This window comes from Telopea speciosissima, chromosome 3 (assembly GCF_018873765.1).
Source record: "Telopea speciosissima isolate NSW1024214 ecotype Mountain lineage chromosome 3, Tspe_v1, whole genome shotgun sequence".
NCBI classification, from domain to species: domain Eukaryota; kingdom Viridiplantae; phylum Streptophyta; class Magnoliopsida; order Proteales; family Proteaceae; genus Telopea; species Telopea speciosissima.
The window spans coordinates 16,944,503-16,962,817 of record NC_057918.1 but is presented as its reverse complement, the minus strand read 5'-3'; the positions used below and the strand labels follow the sequence as shown (position 1 = coordinate 16,962,817).

At 38.1% G+C, this 18,315-nt stretch overlaps 1 protein-coding gene across 6 annotated transcripts; it reads right to left on the bottom strand.

The window, feature by feature from the left end:
- Nucleotides 1–1,510: 1,510 nt before the first annotated feature.
- On the bottom strand, nucleotides 1,511–14,192 carry LOC122656114 (nuclear pore complex protein NUP85). 6 transcript variants are annotated; one of them, XR_006332042.1, is made up of 19 exons: nucleotides 13,689–14,192; nucleotides 12,475–12,577; nucleotides 12,148–12,258; nucleotides 11,927–12,013; nucleotides 10,737–10,808; nucleotides 10,540–10,596; nucleotides 9,472–9,591; nucleotides 9,191–9,391; nucleotides 8,951–9,061; nucleotides 8,823–8,860; nucleotides 8,518–8,674; nucleotides 4,308–4,409; nucleotides 4,115–4,171; nucleotides 3,729–3,875; nucleotides 3,525–3,595; nucleotides 3,314–3,401; nucleotides 2,474–2,530; nucleotides 1,838–2,096; nucleotides 1,511–1,753 (listed from the first exon to the last, which is right to left on the bottom strand). XR_006332042.1 is itself a non-coding variant. In XM_043850565.1 (19 exons), exons 1-18 carry the CDS (start codon nucleotides 14,084–14,086, stop codon nucleotides 1,902–1,904), a joined length of 2,172 nt encoding a protein of 723 aa, XP_043706500.1. In that variant the 5' UTR covers nucleotides 14,087–14,192; the 3' UTR covers nucleotides 1,511–1,729; nucleotides 1,855–1,901. The 6 variants fall into 6 exon arrangements, 3 of the variants coding, with proteins under 3 accessions (XP_043706500.1, XP_043706499.1, XP_043706498.1); XR_006332043.1 differs by having other exon boundaries at nucleotides 1,511–1,729; XR_006332044.1 differs by having other exon boundaries at nucleotides 12,475–12,585; nucleotides 13,689–13,825.
- Between the last annotated feature and the right edge of the window lie 4,123 nt (nucleotides 14,193–18,315).

The window sequence follows — 18,315 nt, the reverse complement described above, 5'->3', positions numbered from 1 at the left end:
GGGATGTTGAAGAAGAAAGGAAAAACCTAGGAGGAGTTGCCCACCAGTTTTTAGCTCAATCCCATCGGTATGCTCTTTAACTAGATACGATGAAGTGGGGTGGGGGATGGAAATTCTTTCTCCAGATTTCTATTATTCAGACTCAAATTGGATATTTGAAGATAGCAGCAAGAGCACGGAATAGACCCACGGAGAGAACAAGATGTTTGAGAATGCTCTTGGCAAAGGTTAGAGATGGGCAGCGGTGCAAGACGGAATTGCAGAGATGAGAAGGGAGTTCGACTGAGGAAGAAGAAGATAGGTTTGGTATGGGAAGGGCAAAATTATCTTTACAAAAATATTAACATAGTGACATCACTAATTAACAGTTACAAGGCTATTTCCATTAGTTTTTTTGTCCAAATTAATAATTTAACCCTTAATGGGGTGACATTAATTTAACGGGCTATCGATGGAGGTGTCGATGATAATTTCCCATAGAATTACCACAACACCCAAGTGCAATTTCCTACCAATGAAGAGGTGGAAATCGAATCGTCTAATAAAAGGTTTTAATGTGTAGAATAAAGGTTTTAATGTGTACAATGCAGTGCGATGATAATTTCCCATAGAATTACTACAACACCCAAGTGCAATTTCCTACCAATGAAGAGCTGGAAATCGAATCGTCTAATAAAAGGTTTTAATGTGTAGAATGCACAGTGAGATGCAGGGATTTAGTAATCGGTATCAGATACAATATTGGCCTCCACCAATACCAATTCAAATCGGTCGGACAGACACCAGCATAATGGGGCATCGCTGTTGATTCCAAAAAAGTTTTTAAAAAAATAATAAAATAATAATAAAATTGGTATCATTCTCAGCCGATATTGATATGTTCAGCAGATCTAGTCTATCCAATACCGATTACTTAACCCCGGTGGGATGTGAGAGGACCTGCATAGGAATATGCACACTAACGTCATGGCAATCTTTTTCCCTAATATATGATAATGACTTTTTCTTAATAGAAATCAAATGCTTCCGATACTTTAGAAGGAATTGAGTGGGAAAAAAAAAAGGGAAGAAAAAACCAGAGAAGAAAAGTCGGTTTCATTTGTGTATTCAGAACATGACCAAAAGATGAGATAGGAAGTAGGAACTAGAAAGGGAAAACCATCCTTACAACAAGAAGCTTTGTCCAAAAGTTATTTTTCCTGAGTTGAGAAAGATAATATATGTTACCAAAAAGAAGGTGGTTAAATCCATTGATAATGATTGGATAAGAAATTAATAAAATAAAATAGGCCGTTCTAATTGGAAAAAAATAAAGAAACACAATTTTGTGAAGCCACAATTCCTGACTAAAACAAAACGGATGAAATGCGATTGGAAAAATCATATATTCCCGTCAGACAATCAGGTTAGGGAGAAAGAAAGGATGAAAAGAAAAAAAAGGGTTAGAGGCATTAATCAAATTTAAACAATCAGGAAAACTAATCATCTAGGCAAATGTACCTCCAAATCACCATGGCAAACATAAAACAATCACTATTCACAGTTACTAAATTACAGATCCATCCTTAACTATCATCTTGCTCATTAAGTAGACCTGGACAAACTCAACTTTGCAAAGATATTCAGGGAAATCAAAAGACTTTGAGGATATGATCACCTAGATCCTCTGTAGTCCCTAATTAATTGGTTCCACTCACCCGATCCAGTAACATTTCAGAACAGCATCATTCTAACGAATGGTATTTTAACCTTCCTGAAAATTAGAGGCCAAAATATGAGAGAATTTTCAAAATGCTCTAATGGCAAAGGTGAAGAAATGAAAGCAATAGAGATATACCATCAATATATACATACAATTAGTACCCATGTCATTATCTTAATATTACAAAGTCAGGAAATCATCACTCCTCCAGGAATGCACGGCCCAGATTTGTAGCCAGTGCTAGTCTAACAGAACTGAGGGCATTTGGAGGCAAGTCTACTTCAGAGAAGTCTGGCTGCAACCTTGCGATAGACAACTCTTGCAGTTTGTTCAACAAAATATTAGTCTGGGCAACATTCAGCAAAGGACGCCCTGGCCAACTAATCAACTTCAACTGCAAACATATATTTTATGATTAATAAACTGCAAAGTATGTTTGTGTGCGTACGAATAGGAAAGAATCCAATGGAATGTACAAGTCACAAATTAAGTTATTTTTCATAAGGACTGTTGTCAAGAGCAGGAAGATTCAATACAGGTGGACCGTAGAGTTGATGTCAGTGGAAGAATCAACACATGGGCAAGAATCAAGGTGGACCTCTACCTGACATGCTCTTGATCAGCCACATAATCCACCATGTGGCTGAAAAAGGAGCACCCACCTAGCAAAGAAATTTAAGTGCTTCAACCAGAACTTTTTTGACATAATATCTATTTCAATGCTGTTGGCCAATGATAAAATAATTCTAGAACTTCATTCTGATCACTCACCGAATCATGCAGAAGAGGCAACCAGAAACGCTGTGGAGTGGAAGGGTTTTTCATAAGCTGCGGATAAAAAAATAAAACCAATCACATCTCCTCATCAATCAAATCTCTCAGCCTAAAATGTCAACAAGGGAAAACCTCCAAAAGCTTAATGAACTCAAATGGAGACTAATTGATCAACGGACCTCTTCCTTATTATAAGTAAAATCATCAAACCCAAGAATTTCATTAAGTGATGAGAATATGGGATTCTATAAATTCCGAAGTTTTCTAGGTTTGATGAATCATACAGCAAATGGAAAGACCCATAATCTGAACTATGAGTGCAAGCCAGATGGGCTTGGCTCGTAAAATTGATAAGTTTCAAATCAAACAAGCCCGAGCACAGCCCGGCCTAGTTCAGCTCAGTTTGGTCTAATTTAAGCCCGTAATTCAGCCTGGGTTGCACCTTAATCTGAACACTCTATGTATATAGCAGAAGGGCTAAGCCTTATGGTAATCATAAAACTCAGTCAGCAAGACATTTCCAACAGATGAAACAAGCAACATATGTTTCATCAGACTGGAAATACTAACTCTCTGGGTGGCTCATTTACTGTCTCCGTCCCCCTGCCCGCTCAAGAAAAGCACCCAAATCCTAATATGCTCGAGTCTGTGATGCCATTACAATCTCTAACAGTAGGTGATAATCACTCTGCCGAGCACACTTAAATGTTAGATATTCCAGCAGTTAGTCAACATGCAAAAAGATGCACTTTTAAGGTAAGGAGGCCACCTTGATCACCAGTTATTCCTACAATGGCAGCTTGATTAGTAATAAAGAAGAGTTTCTGCAAAAAATACCTGCATAAGGGAATCTACAGCTTGTCGAGCAGCTTCAGTAACTTTTCCACCTTGAGTCTGGTGAAGGGATTTCTTGAAATCTCTATATCTGTCCCAAATAAAGATCACAAATGTCACAGACAAATGGAGATAACAGATGATAAGGATATGGAAGCATTTTTTTGAATTTTCCCTTCAGTGAACACAACTTAAACGATGGCAGGGTATTTACTTGTGAAGAAACTCAAGACCACCTGCAGTTCTCGTTTCAGAACCCAACAATTCAATCAAGCCTTCCCATCGCTGTCATGAAAGAAAAATCAAAGGACTAAAATCAAATATCAAGTTACACTATCTTTGGTAACATTATAACTGTATGTTGTTGAGAGATAAGCTACTGTCCTCAACTCAATTGATTAAAACTCTAAAGAAGTACCTTGAAACTTTCATCAGATATTGACTTCCCAACAAAATCAAACAACTGTCGAGCGATTCTATTAAGACGAATTTCATCCCGTGCTTGTTGTAGCCAGAAGACCCCACACCCTTTCCTTCCATGCTTCCAGTGGTGCATTCCAGCAATCTGTTTAATAAAGAAAAAGCAATGTGAATAAGAATACTTATTCAGAGAGAAGTTACATTTCATGCAATATTTGCACTTTAACTTTGAAAAGTTAATTTCTTTATAACTAGTGCCAGTCACCATAGTTGAAACCAAAAAAAAAAAAATCTTGATATCTACCCAGTATAAAGGTGCAATACTCAAAACACTTTTTAAAATTCCAACAATTGCAATGAACAAGTCTTGCAAGATTTGAATACCTTCATAATGTGTGAACTGATGCTGTCAAGTCCATATAGCCGGCAAATTTCTAGATTCTGTTTGAGATACAGGATTTTTGAAGCAGTGAAAAGCATAAAATCAAACAGCGCTAAATATACAAGAGATTCTTTTATGCAACAATAACGATAACCAAAGATTAAAGCAAAACACCAGTTTATGAGTAACAGAAACCTTAAGGAGCATCTGTTTATGTTGCACAGATTGCTTATACAATAAAATCTCCAACAAATCCATTCCCTGCTTTCTGCATGAGCCCAAATAAATTGGAGCAATCTGAACATTTGAAGCCAAATCAGTCAATTAGTTTTTTCATATAACCTGGATATTAGTAGCATGTAAAGAAAAACCAAAAGAAGAAAAAGCAACTGTAAACATTAGTTATGACTTGAGGAAGATTCTCATGGTACATGTCAGCTGTGAGCAAAATATACAGTTATAACTACACCATTTCAAAGAAACAAAAATCGCAAGCATAGATAGCAAATATGCAAAGCCAAAACAATTCTCAAAAGCGGCTACATGTCACCACCATGACAAAGGTTGTTCTGGTAGTATGCCCTTTTGAAAGGTATATGAAGCAGCCTTTGGGAAGAAAGGAACAGAATATCCAGAGCAGGCCATAAAGACTACATCCACATGCCAGAAACAATGAAGATCCAAGCAGCTTGGTGAAATATCCAGGGACTCTATTAATAGTTGTCAAGGCGTCACCTAGGCATCCAGGCGCGCTGGTTGCATTGCTGGCATCCTTGCATCCAGGCCCTTCCAATGGCTTGGGTTGATGTGATAACTATGACTCTATTATCAGAGATTGAAGAAACATAAGATACTCCAGGCATCCTAGGAGACTAGGGATTAGGGACTAGATTCTTCCAACGGCGGAGGTAGATTTAAACTCAATTTCAGTAAGAGAGATTTCTCCTAGGAGTAATTTCAACCCCTGGGGAAACAGAAATATTTTGCCAATTTCAACAGAATTCACTCAATTTTCGAAATTTTGCCAGATTTCAATCCACTGGGAAATAGAAATATCTGCCAATATCCACAGATTTCACTCAAAATTTCAAATATTGCTCTATTTTGATGCATGCTCATTAGGAATTTCAGCAAGCTGGGATTGGGAGGTGTTATCAGAGATCCAACTGCTAGGATTGTGAAATGTTATGCCATTCCAATTAGAGTGATAGACAGATGCAGAGTTGAGAGCCATAATGACTGGATTGGATTTATCAAGACTTATGCAGGCCGAGCCCATCATGGTGGAAGGTGACAAAATGTTATGGTCAAAAGGATGCAAGGTTATTTTAGAGGCACTTGGCAATTAACCCATCAGATCAGACATGCTCAATCTAAAAGTATCATTAATGCTCAATCTATAAGTTGTGATGGGTGGGATGCTTAGCTGCTGATGCAGATACATCACCAAAAGGGGCTTATTTTAATGGAAATAAGCCTTGGGTTGGGTTATATATGTGATGGGCCTTTAGTCCAATGGGTTTTCAATGTAATAGGCCACTTTAATGGGCCTAAACTATGGGAATTAAGGCTGCATACGGGATTGCTATTGTTAAGACTAGACTTAGTTTATTTTTAAGTTGTTTTGGGTTAAGGTCAATTGAACCGGTTCTATGTGGTAAAAATTTTAGTTGTTATTAAGTGTTTTAGTTGGGCTAGATTAGGATTCTATAAGTTTATTCATCTAGAGAACCTTGGGTTGGGTTAAGCCTTTCTTTTTCAGTGTTTTGAGTATATTTTTGAGTTTTACATATAAGGTTGCAAGGGGACAAGCATTATACACAAATTTGATAAAAAAAAAAGTTGTTGCTTTTGCATCTCTCATCTCAATTGAAGATGTCTTCTGTTTGATTAAGGAACCCTTTGTGTGCAATCAAGGTAGATTGGTGTTTGATTCAATCGACCCACCTTGCGGTGTGAAGCCCAAGTGTTATTTTCTATTTTTCTTGTTCAGAAGCTGCTGATACACTACTGGATTTCTGATTCTTCTAGTTTTAATTGACATTAACAAGTAAGTTCTAATCTGAAATTTCTGCAACTAGAAGCCTTGCGTCTAGAAGATCATATGCAACACGTTTTTTGAGATTAAGCAAACCAGCCGTTAGATTCTTTTCAACTTTTGACCTAATGTTCCATACCTTCATCCAAGAACTCGATTTGAATGTCAGCATATTCTGACCTGCTGATTCTGAATTATTAGAGTTTTCCCTGTTCTGCCCTTGTGTTGAATCTAATACTGTTTTCTGTCCAGATTCATTGAGATCGAATCTGAAACCTATGCATTCATTTATGCATTGCTTTCTGGTTCTGTTCATTACATATTTCAGACCTGTTATCAGTATATGACCGATAAGGATCTGTATGGTAACCTTCCAAAAAAACGTTTCTGGGGGCAGAAATGGAACAGATACTGTATGTGTTGCCCGGTCCGTTTTTGTGTTTTTTTTTAGAATGAACCGGGTAATAGAAATGGTTCTGGCACGGTTTTGAGAAACACCAAAAAGAAGTTCCGAAAAAACAGAAACACAAACTGAAAGCAAGAATGTGCATGATACAGACTCGATATTCACGAATCACCACCACCACCTCCACTGCCACTGCCACTACCTCCACCACGGTCACTCCCACCACCTCCACCACCGTCATCCCCACCACCTCCACCGCCACCACCACCACCACCACCACCACCGTCACCCCCACCACCTCCACCTCCACCTCCACCTCCACCTCCACCTTCACTGCCACCACCACCACAAAATAGAAGAAATTCTTCTCTTAATACACAATCAATACATGTTTCTTTTTTTTCTAGTGGCAGAAACAATTTTTTTCCAATTTGACCATACAACATTTGTTGACAGAAACACAAAAAACTGATTCTAACTCAGAAACAGTATTTTGGAACAGATACGTTGCCATGCAGATCCTAACTTATTGCTGTTCTTAGATTCGGATTTCTAACCATAATACCCCCAGTCCTATTGCTACTAGGACTCACCCATATCTGCTGATCTGACCATCCAATTAGGTCCATATTTTCAGCAGGTCTTCCCCCTTCCCATTAACTGAACTCAACCTCAGTTTCATTCCCTGTTTACCACCTGATATTCTATTATCTGTTTTCTCCTTAAATCTATATTTTATTCTCTGTGAAAAGATCTTGTTTGGCTACTGTTTTGATCATTCGAATTCAGTACTACATTAGCTGCCTTCCATTGTGTGTCTTAAATCAGATACACGGTTCTAAATTTGCACAATGCCCAAAACAAAATAAGCAGATCCGTATATCAGCAATATCTCAATCTTGAATCAGACGTAAGAATCCTTCTCCAAAACCTCTACAGATATACTGTTAAACTCCTTAAAAAATCTCTCTGTTTTCATCTGTTCCCCTTCTTTTTCCAATGGAAAAAGATACTAAAAAGAATGAATAGTGAAGAAGATCTTGCCAAGATGAGTACCTAATCTAGCCTCCAAGAGTTGCCATCTGAGAGACAAGTTTGCAACTGCCAGGATTATGAATGAATATACTGGGGCCCTGGCCTTGCCTCTGATTAGGGTGATCTTGCCAAGATGAGTACCTAATCTAGCCTCCAAGAGTTGCCGTCTTAGAGACAAGTTTGCAACTGCCAGGATGATGAATGAATATACTGGGGCCCTGGCCTTGCCTCTGATTAGGGTTGCTACCCTGTCCTCCAAGCCTCCACAACAAGGAAGAAAAATGGGGTATTAGGGAATCAGGATAGAGGTGAGATAAAAATGTGATAGGGTTTACAATACTGTCCTTTAGAAGTTTAGCAGATGACATATTTAACCTGCTCTATGACTCGATAGAATATTAAGAATGCAATAATGTAATCCAATTGGAACTAGTATCTGTCCAAACCATCAGTTTTTTATTTGATCCGATCAAATCAGCCCCCATCAAATCCTCTAATAAGTGAATTGAACTTGGATTGAATCTGGATCAAGATCCAGCCAAGCTGGATCACAAGATCAAAATACTTTGGAGGAAGAACTCGCCAAAAAAAAATAGAGAGCAACACCTAGCTTGGGAAACAAGATCACTGCAATCAAAAGATTAATTGAAAGTTATTCTCTTTGAACATCTTGTTCCACCATAGATGTAGATTCGCACATTCTTTGGTAACACAGGGGGGGGGGTGATATTAAATGGATGCATAACAACTCAAGGAAGAATTCTACAGGTTAGTGAATTTATAGTTTGTAAAATGTTTGGATTTCATAGGCATGGAATAAATAGGTGGTTTACAGCCTACCCAATCCTACATTGAGGTCATCCAACAACGCAAACAGGGGAATATGAAACAGAAAATCAATCCTTATTCAAGTGGTTACTACTCACTTGCGAAGTTAAAGCATGAGAAGATAGAACTTGAGCATAGACAAGGCGATAGAGCTCCTCCATACTAATTCCTCCCAAATTATAGCGCTCTTCATGTAGAAGGATTTCTGCTTGATTGTTCCCAGCTGTCAACAACTCTATGGAATGTGCAACCATCCTATCAAAATGCAAAACATCAAGTTGCACGTAAGGCCAAAATGAATAAACAGAGTAATCTATAACCGAGCATTTAGTAAGTGATTTCAATGGTTACACCAAACAAAGAACATTAAACACAACAATAAAGAAAGGGTTAAAGAGCTCACCAAGGACCAAATGCTCTTGAGCATTCAGCTAGAACAACCTAAACCGTACAGAACAAGCAGATAAAATATCAGAAGAAGTCAAATAAAAGTGGATATACACTAAACAATGAGCACAATCCATTCCTCACCTCAGTATTCTCTCCAAGAATTCCAAGGAAGAGCCCCATCAAGCTATGATTTTTGGACATCTGTTTGGACTGCATGCACTTCTGAGATAAACTGTACATGCCCTCTAAACCCTAATAAGATATTTAAAAAAAGATTACAGAGAGAATGGCAAGAGTCAAGGGGTATGTATGCGTGTGTGTGCATGAATGTGTGAGGGGAAGAAAAGCCCCAAAAAAGAGTAAACATCAATAGGAACTGACCATACTGAATGGCCTGACATAGAGAAAGTGAGATATGAACAACTCCATCCAGTGGCCAGTTGCAGCATTTAGACAACTAGCATTTCCTAGCATGATTTGTAGCATATTCTTTAATCCATCCTTGGTCAGGTGGTGATCACACTTCACCCAAAAGCCACTGCAGTCTAGTTTGGTTATTTGTCCTCGCCATTTTTCCCATGCCTAGGCAATAACATATAAAGACACCGTGAGCCAGTAAAATAAAGGAATATGGAAAAGGAGGAGGCTTATTCAACAAATACCTTCACAAACTCAGGCTTTGTTTTGTAGCATTCACCTAAACTTCCAGCCCCCAATTCAGGACGCATGCGTGGCATTTTAGAGACAAGAATAGCAATGGCCTCTACCAGTCCATTCTCTGCCTGTCCCAAATACGATTAATTAACAAGGCATATAAGATCCCATTAGTTGTCTTCATAAAAGGTCAACCACTTAAGAAAAATCTTACTATATTTAAAAAGTCTAGGCATGGCTATCAAAAGCTACCTGAACATTAACAAATGGGAGGTTATATTGAAAATTTGTGCAAAACTTTTGTAGATTGATGCAAATGTTGATGTGTCCCTCATACTCAGCATGTCAGAACAGTATTTCTCAAGCTTCGATAAATTAATTAAGGTATAAAAGCAGAATTTATTTTTTGATAAATAAGATAAAGATCTGTAACTCAGGTACAACTTTTCTCAAGCTTGTCTCAATTTGGCAGTCCCAGTTTGTTATTTGTAGCTTCATAGTTATTGCATGACCCTAAAAGGCATGACAAATTGGTTGTGGGGACCCAAAAACTCAAGAAACAATTATCTCCCATTTCAAAATTCCACGTTGATCGTGTAAATGTAAGTGAAAAACTAAATAATTGTACATTTGTACTTACCCTAAAAAAAAGACAGGCTTAATAATAGGAATGACTACATATTAGGATCCAAAGCATAGTACCATTACACCTTTCTCAATCCAAATATCCTGTTTATGCATTCAGCTCCGGAAAAAATAGAACCACATGAAGACCACTACCAATGTGGTATAGTGGTTGTTTTAAGCAAACAAAAACCTCAACTGCTGGTATCAATATCGTCACATTGACAACTGGGTCTACAGACTTGAGACTTACCCAAGTACATCTTCTTCAAAGCCCTCGGGAATTCCTAAATATCTGATCGTTAAACAGTATAACTCAATGAAAAAAAAATCCACTCCAACAATTTCTTCCCTCAGATGACATATAACCCTGTTCCGATACAATAGGCCTTTAAACGGAACCAAACCATGCAAAGTGTCGTCATCTAAATTGCAACTGATAAATGACAAACCTCACGATTTCCAAGCTGATCCAGTTGATACGATCCATGCAATCTCAGCAATTTCACCTGAAAAAAGGATTATCATCAGTCGTTTTGCCTCCAAGCATGCCATAAAAAATAGCTGTTTTGTTCTTTACACTGTTCAGAGTAACAATAGACCATTTTGGAAGAAATATAAGTCCCCAAAAACACCTTACGGTCCTTACCACAATCTCAAGCCAACCAACTGCAAGTGCTGATGATATTCCCTCCCAATATTTAGGATTATCCTCCGTCGCCTGCATAGGACAGTAGGACACCCTCAGTTTTTGCACTTTAAAGTTCAACGAAAACAATGGACATGGTCTATACAAGGACAGTCTAAAATAATGACCAATGCACTCAATATTAGTAAGCTGGTAAAAGTAACACCTTTTAAAGAGGAACAACAGAAATCAGTTAAAACTATGGGTCATCTTTGACAGTACACCAAGAACTTGGGGAATTGGGAAGAGAAGGAATTTCTGGCAGAAGTAAAGTTTTCATGAAATGAAGAAATAATCACAACTTATAAATAGAATGTTCCCCCTCCTAATAAGGAACAAGGATTAATATGAACAATTGTTAGACAGGATAAGTTGCTAGCTCTCACATAATAACTTACTTGGTTGAGCAAGCAGCAGCATTTCTAGAAGGTAACTTTTTTATCAACAATGTTCCATTAAAGAAATTTACTACTTCAGTAAGGGTCTCGGACATGTCAAGGCCATCAAGCTCAATGATGAATTATTAAAGCAAGGGATGTAGGAGAGATTGCTGTCATTTGCATGGAGATGATAGAGTGATCCAAGTCAAGAAGAAGACCACAAAGTCAACAGCTGTAGAAGTAACACTGGAGAGCTAGATCTCTCTCATTTTTTTGTTCCTTTCCAGGATTGCCCTCTCCCAAATTCCATTTTGACTTTGTGGACTAGATTATACCCAAACCGATGGGCCGGAGTCTACTTCAGATAGACAAACTAAAACTCCCATCTTTAACCCAAGTTATTGATTGTTTAAGTTTGTTCCTTTAATTACTTTAAGGACTTGTTTGATCCTGTTTAGTAGGGTTTAAGACGAGACTATATGCCTTTCCAAGTTAGACAGGTGTAGCTAATAAATAGTTGTAAACAGATGCAGTTAGGTCCTCTTCCAGTAACATTTTTGAAGAAATAGTAGAATCAGATTAGTTTTTTTCTTCTTTCGTAAAGTTTTTATTTTTCTTGATTTCAACCTAGAAATCAAGGTCTCAACAGACTATCAATTTTGTTCTTCGTGTTTCCGCCACATTATTAAGGTGACATTGCCTCCTAACAACATTATCTAGTATTCTAGCAAAGCAAGAAATTATTCTAGAAAAATCAGATAGCGTTCAAACCTGTATATGGACAAGTTCTCTTTGTAGATCCACAAGTTTTGAATGAACTGTGGTTGACTCTGTTCCCGAAAGAAGGCTATCGTACACCTGCAGGTAGTGTTTTCATCGTGGTTTATTTGTGTGTGAAACATCAACAATTTGATTGGAAACAGAATGTTCCCCATAGAAATAAATCGCTTTTTCTAAGAAAAAAAAATTAGAATCATAAGAAAGATCATTACTGCTAACCAATCAACAAGGCGTTCTGGGAGCCAAGCTTGTGCTTGTTTGTCAACATAAAATATTTCCATCAGTTCCCAAGCAGCCTTCAAAGAGGTTGGCTCCTCAACCATCTGCATTAATCAAAATTATTATGTCGGACACATGAAAATTTCATACGTAGAAAAGAATAAGAGTATAATCAAGTATACATTACTACAAAAGTACAAATAACTACACTGGGATCTAGTTGATAATGAAGACCTGAAAACCAAACCCTACCCCTCCCTAAATATAGACAAAAATATAATAATAAGCATTTATTATCACTTAACTATATGCTGAATCACCTTTAAAACTGTTTTTGGGTCTTCAATCCCTGAGCTAGGAGGCAGCTTTGTATTCCCAAGTAGAGAATTTATTTCTTTACTGTATTCCATAACATGCTCCAACCTGATAGACTGAAAAGATATGATTACACATACAATATATGTGTACATATATATATAAGAAAAAGAATATAGGTGCATGATACAATGCTGAAAATCAGTGAATCAGTATCATGTCTACACAAATCAACGAATCATAGAAGCATTCTGAAAGCCTTCATATGCAGACATTGACAAAGTACAGAAAAAACATAAACAGAAACATAAGAGCGCAAAAAAGGTGCAGTTTACCATTACCAGAAACAATTTTTTTTACATCATAAATTTCTACACTCTCTAGAACAAAGAATAGTCTACCATCTTCAATTTCTTAGGAGATGTCTGCCCTAAAAACCAACCAAATGAGATGCTCTAAAGACTCAGAATTTCTTCAAACCATTACACGTGATTTCCCCATCAAAATTGTCTATGGTTCCTGGTTGCAATCATACCACATGCTATAGTTGTTTAAGTAAATATCTGGACCAACTCTTTTTTTTTTTTTGGCAGGGGAGGGGGGGTGTGGAATATAGTGGGAGTAAGCTTAGTTATTACTGACTATACCAGCCTACAGACTTGAACTGAAGTCTGTTCCAATTTGGTCATGCTTTTGTACTCCAAGATGCCTTTTTTTGGTGTAACAAAGTATGCCTCAGGGGGGCGGTTTGCTTGTCCCCTCCACCATTCTTAGAAGATTAACATTAGACAATAATTCTCCACAAATGAAACTATGGTTAAGAACAGATAGAAAGGTGTGGTTGGAATGACCCCTTTCCAAGTTGGCCAAGTCTTGGGATCGTATCCTGCCTTCACCCTTCTTCTAAGTTCTAATCCCCCGACTGCTTAATTTATAGCTTACCGAATTTATTTATAGCTTGAAACCAGATAGAATTGTTGGGTACATAATGCATTAAATTTTCCATTTACAGAAAAATTCGTCAACTTTGAAAGTAAACAATCTCATGTACTGTGAACACTGACAGTGAGAAAGTTGGACTTCTTATGTCACCTCCTTCCTCCTACACCTAAACATTCATGTCAAACCAAGTAAATTCCACCCTAACTAAACTCTCTTCCAATATGCTAAATTGAGATATCGGAATATTAGAAAAGAAATATAAGCGTTCAAAGATTACCAGTCGACGTGAAAAGAAGAGGAAGCCATTGGCATTTTAGAGAGCATGAAGGCATAATTCTTCCGACTCTGGAGAAGCGCAAAAGGAGAAACAGATCCATAAGCGATCCTCCTCTTATGCGCATCATCAATCTCTCCGTGTCCGGAGCTTAACTTCACCTCCACAACATTCCCGCCAATTTCCTCGTTGGAGTTTCCAGAAGCATCTCCGCAGGAATCAGGGACACTACTATGTTGGCGGAAAACCGAAACACGAAGGCAGTTTCCTCGAGACCATGAAACGGAGAGGCGAAAGACTGGGGGCTTGAGGCCGTGGTGAATAGTGTAGACCACTGGATCGCGAACTTCCGGCGGAAAAGGAACTAGGGCATTCCCTGAATCCAATACAGGTCCGGGCATTTTCGATTGGCAAATCACCAGGGTCGGTAGTGGTCGTTTGATCCCCAAGGCGGGAATGGGACTAGGGTTTTTTTAAGGGCTTTTCAGGCTGAAGCTGAACTGCTGAAGCATTGAGAAAATGATAAGTATACGAACCGGCAACAGATAGACGGTCGAATCGAACATGGTTCGACCGGACAGATGACTGCAATTTCCTTTTTTATTTCTGAACACAAAACAAAAAAAAAGTAAGGTAAAATTGTGGGTTTCATACTCTCAGGTGTAAGGATGTCAAAACCTCGCTGGAACCGTTTAAACCGATAAAAAAAAAACCCAGATCGAACCAAACCAATCTTTATTGGATTGTTTTTGAACTGGGGGATGTTGAGATGAAAATCGGATCGCACCGCTGATCGATATTCAAACCGAAAATTGAACCGAATGAAACTGGTAAAAAGAGGTTATGAATAAGGGAAATTGATTTATAACAATGCTTCTTCGTTTGATTTCCTTGTTCACTATACAAAGGTAGTTGGATTGTCAAATAAATGATTTTATAGTAAGGTTCAATTTGTGATTTCAGTATTAGTATGTTCTTAGTGACTATTCATTGATTTAAATTTTAATTAACTATACAAAGGTAGTTGGATTGTCAAATAAATGATTTTATAGTAAGGTTCAATTAGTGATTTCAATATTAGTATGTTCTTAGTGATTATTCATTGATTTAAATTTTAATTATCTTTCCTTTACAATTAACGATAAATAATTATATGATTTGTAACAAAGGTCATAAAAGCCACATCCATACGTAACAATATTTTAGGTAGGTGTACATCAACAGGTCGTGTAGGAAATGTATTCCAATTTCCTCCTAATATTAAATTAGAAAATTAAATTAAGATTTAAAATTAACCCAATCTTCAAACCAAACCAAACCAAACCTAGTTTGATCGACTCAATTAGAACAGACGATTCTAATTTTAAAAGTAAAGGACCCACAAACAAATCTGATTTACAATTTATAAGCAGGGGAGCCACGCCACATTGGTCGATTCTGTTTCTAATTTTAAAATTTGTTTTTTCCTTTCCCTTAACTTTCTATTTTATTCATCTTTTTTCACGGTTATATATTCAGTCCTAATGTCACTCTAAATTGGAGTCGATCTGCTGCCTGCTTTCCAAATTCATGTATGAATAGGACTATAGGTGGAATAGAAGAACTCGACCCCTATAAATAAGAGTGCCTTCTCTGCTTCTGCAAAGGCTTCTTCGATCTCACAGTTTCTATATCTCTGTGTGTCTAATTTGACTCTCACAGTTTCTATACTCTTTATAATAATTACAGTGAGAGAAAGTATGGACAATGAAGGGGTTCTTTGTGAACTTTTCTCGAGATTGCCGGCCAAATCCGTTCTTCGATTCAAAGCTGTATCTAAAACATGTTCGAGTTTTCCTTCAGAAAATTTTTTCATAAGGAAACACTCTCAACAAGCGCTATTCATGGACGACCCTGGATTCTTCATCCAACAAGACTTTCGGTGGGGGAAGATTGAGTTACACAGGTTACCACCCAAGAAGAATAAGGATGATGAGGAAAAGAGTTTTGATGACGACGACTTCTATGGTGTACCTAATACCTCCCTCCACTTCCTATCCAACACAGCCAAGATATTGGGATCTTACAATGGCATTCTTGTATTGAAGAACACGAATGAGTAACACAATAAGGGATTGTTCCTATGTAACCCTGCAACTCAAAAGTGTTTCACCATTCCAAACCCCACAACAACAAACAACGATAACCACTACTCTACAGCAGTATTGGGTATTCACATACTCTCTCATCATCATGATACCGCCGGCGGCGGCGCCACCATCGAAGAGGAATTCCCCGACAATTATCGAGTGATCATGGTAAAGCCTGAGGTAGAAGATTGGTCATCAAATAGTAGCATCTACATGTACACCAAAGGTCAGGAAGCATGGAAGGAGAAGGAAAAGTTCAATACAGGTACTAGAAATATTTTATATGATACGCCGCCAGTGTATTGCAAAGGTGCAATGCATTTGATCACAGATACATTTCCTTACTTGACCAAGTCCAGCCCTGATTATAAACCCTACATTGTTGCTTATCACATCCATAACAGAACATCATGGCGCCTCAAATTGCCCAAAGCAGCATTAAGAAGGTCTCATGATCCAAGCTGTGAGATGAGGATCTTCAAATGGAGGGGAGGCAACTCATCATCATCTTCTCTTTGCTTGATCAGGTTGAGGAAGTCAGTTTTCATGGCTTGGGTATTAAAGGATTATGATGACATGGGGTCATCATGGACATTGGTTTTAAAAGCCAGGGTTCGAGCCATGGCATTGAAGGAGGAACAAAACCCAATAGAAGTTCGTGGGTTCACTGTCATAAACGGAGACTCTCTTGTGTTCGCTACTCAGAAACGGATTTATCATTATAGATTAATGCTAAGTGGCAGTGGTGGTGGGAGACCATGAAGAAGACAGTTATTAGTTGAAGGTGCAGAAGAGATTTGTGGGCATGGGCTGGGTGAGGATGCAAGGTACTTGTGCTTGACTGCTTATGCAAATACACTTCGACCTTGCGGGAGTGAAGAGCATCCATTAATGCCGCCACTAATTAATAAAGGAGTAGAAGAAGGGGTTGTGGATGATGAGAAATTATCTCCAACAGTATTACTACAATTATACACAAATCCGAATCCATGGAGATTGTTCTTCTCATTTCTTCTATCACTCTTCTTTATTGTTCTCCCTTTGTTAGTGTCTTGGGTCTTCACTGAAAGACAAAGGTAGTAGTAGTGTATGAAAAAAAATTGAAATGTAATTTTCTCATTGTTTAGTTGGATATTGTAGGAAGGAAGAATCATTAATTGTCAAAACAACTTCACATTTTGAATTAATAAATATGGTTTAAATATTAATATTCCAGAGTGTCTTCTCTCTCTCTCTCTTTTATCTGTTTTAAAGGGAAAAAAGTTGTGCACGACCAACCCCGGTCAGTTCAAAAATAAAATTGCACACTTTTTTCACATGTCACTACTGTTTATATGAGAGAGGAGGTGATATGCCATAAATGATGATTTTATCCTCTCAATTTTTAATGCACGAATTTTTTTTCAACTTAATTAAGTAAAGGGAAAAATTTTCATACAAGGTTGTATAAGCATGTGCCCCCTCTCGCAAAGAGTTGAAAAAGTAAAACTTTCCCCTTAAGTAGTTCAAAGAGGAGGTATCGAATTGGCTCCAAAACATTGTGTAATTGAGGTTTCGCCCTTCAAATTAAGATAATCAAATTATTAATGTGGGTTGTAATAGCTTAATTTAAAATATTCAAAAGTGGTGGAGAGCTGCTACCTCAGTTGGAATGGGCTAGTGCGGTAGTCACTCTGGCCCGGTGAGTTCTCGGGTTTGAACCTCATTTCCACATTCATCATCCTCCTTTGCATCTCCATTCCCCCCCCCATAAAATCTGATTGAGTTTGGTATCGGTTGACACCGATCTAGATCACCTAGAATCGGTCATCAGGATCAGCCAGAATTGCCTCTGATTTTTAATAAAAATTGATTTTTATCATTTTCATAATCCTTGAGTCGTACCAGCGGATTGATATCGGATCGGTTAATATTTAGGATTGGTCTCAGTTGATACCAATCTGATCCCAAAATTACAAACCACGGTCCCCACCCCCTATCTCCCTGATACAATAGTGCATATGAAATTACCAATGCACCCCTGATCATTTCTAGGATTCCAAGAGGAGGTGCGACGATCATTTTGCCAAGGCGCATGGGCAGGGGTTGGATCTTGTGCAACTGTGGCGGGAGCTGCACTGTGCAGCTCGAAAAACCACCCCAAATACAGGGGGGAGGTGGTCATTTCACATGTGGGGCCTAGGTGGGACCCACCTGTGAAATGACTACCTTACCCCTGTTTTTGCTGTCGTTTAGCGGTGCTGCACAGGTGCAGCTCCCACCACAGTTGCATAAGATCCTTTTCTGCATGGGCAGCGTGTCTGACTCAACGGGTGGCGTTATTTCTCCCATTTAATAATTTAATAATGATATAAAAGAGAAAACACTGTAGATACCTTGAGCACCACTCTTTTGACCTGCCAATATTGAACTTTTGAGTAGAAACTTTACATGGTGTCTTCTTTATTTGTGTGAAATTGCAGGTTTTCAGTATTATGAGGGGAATATTGCGGAGCCCAAAA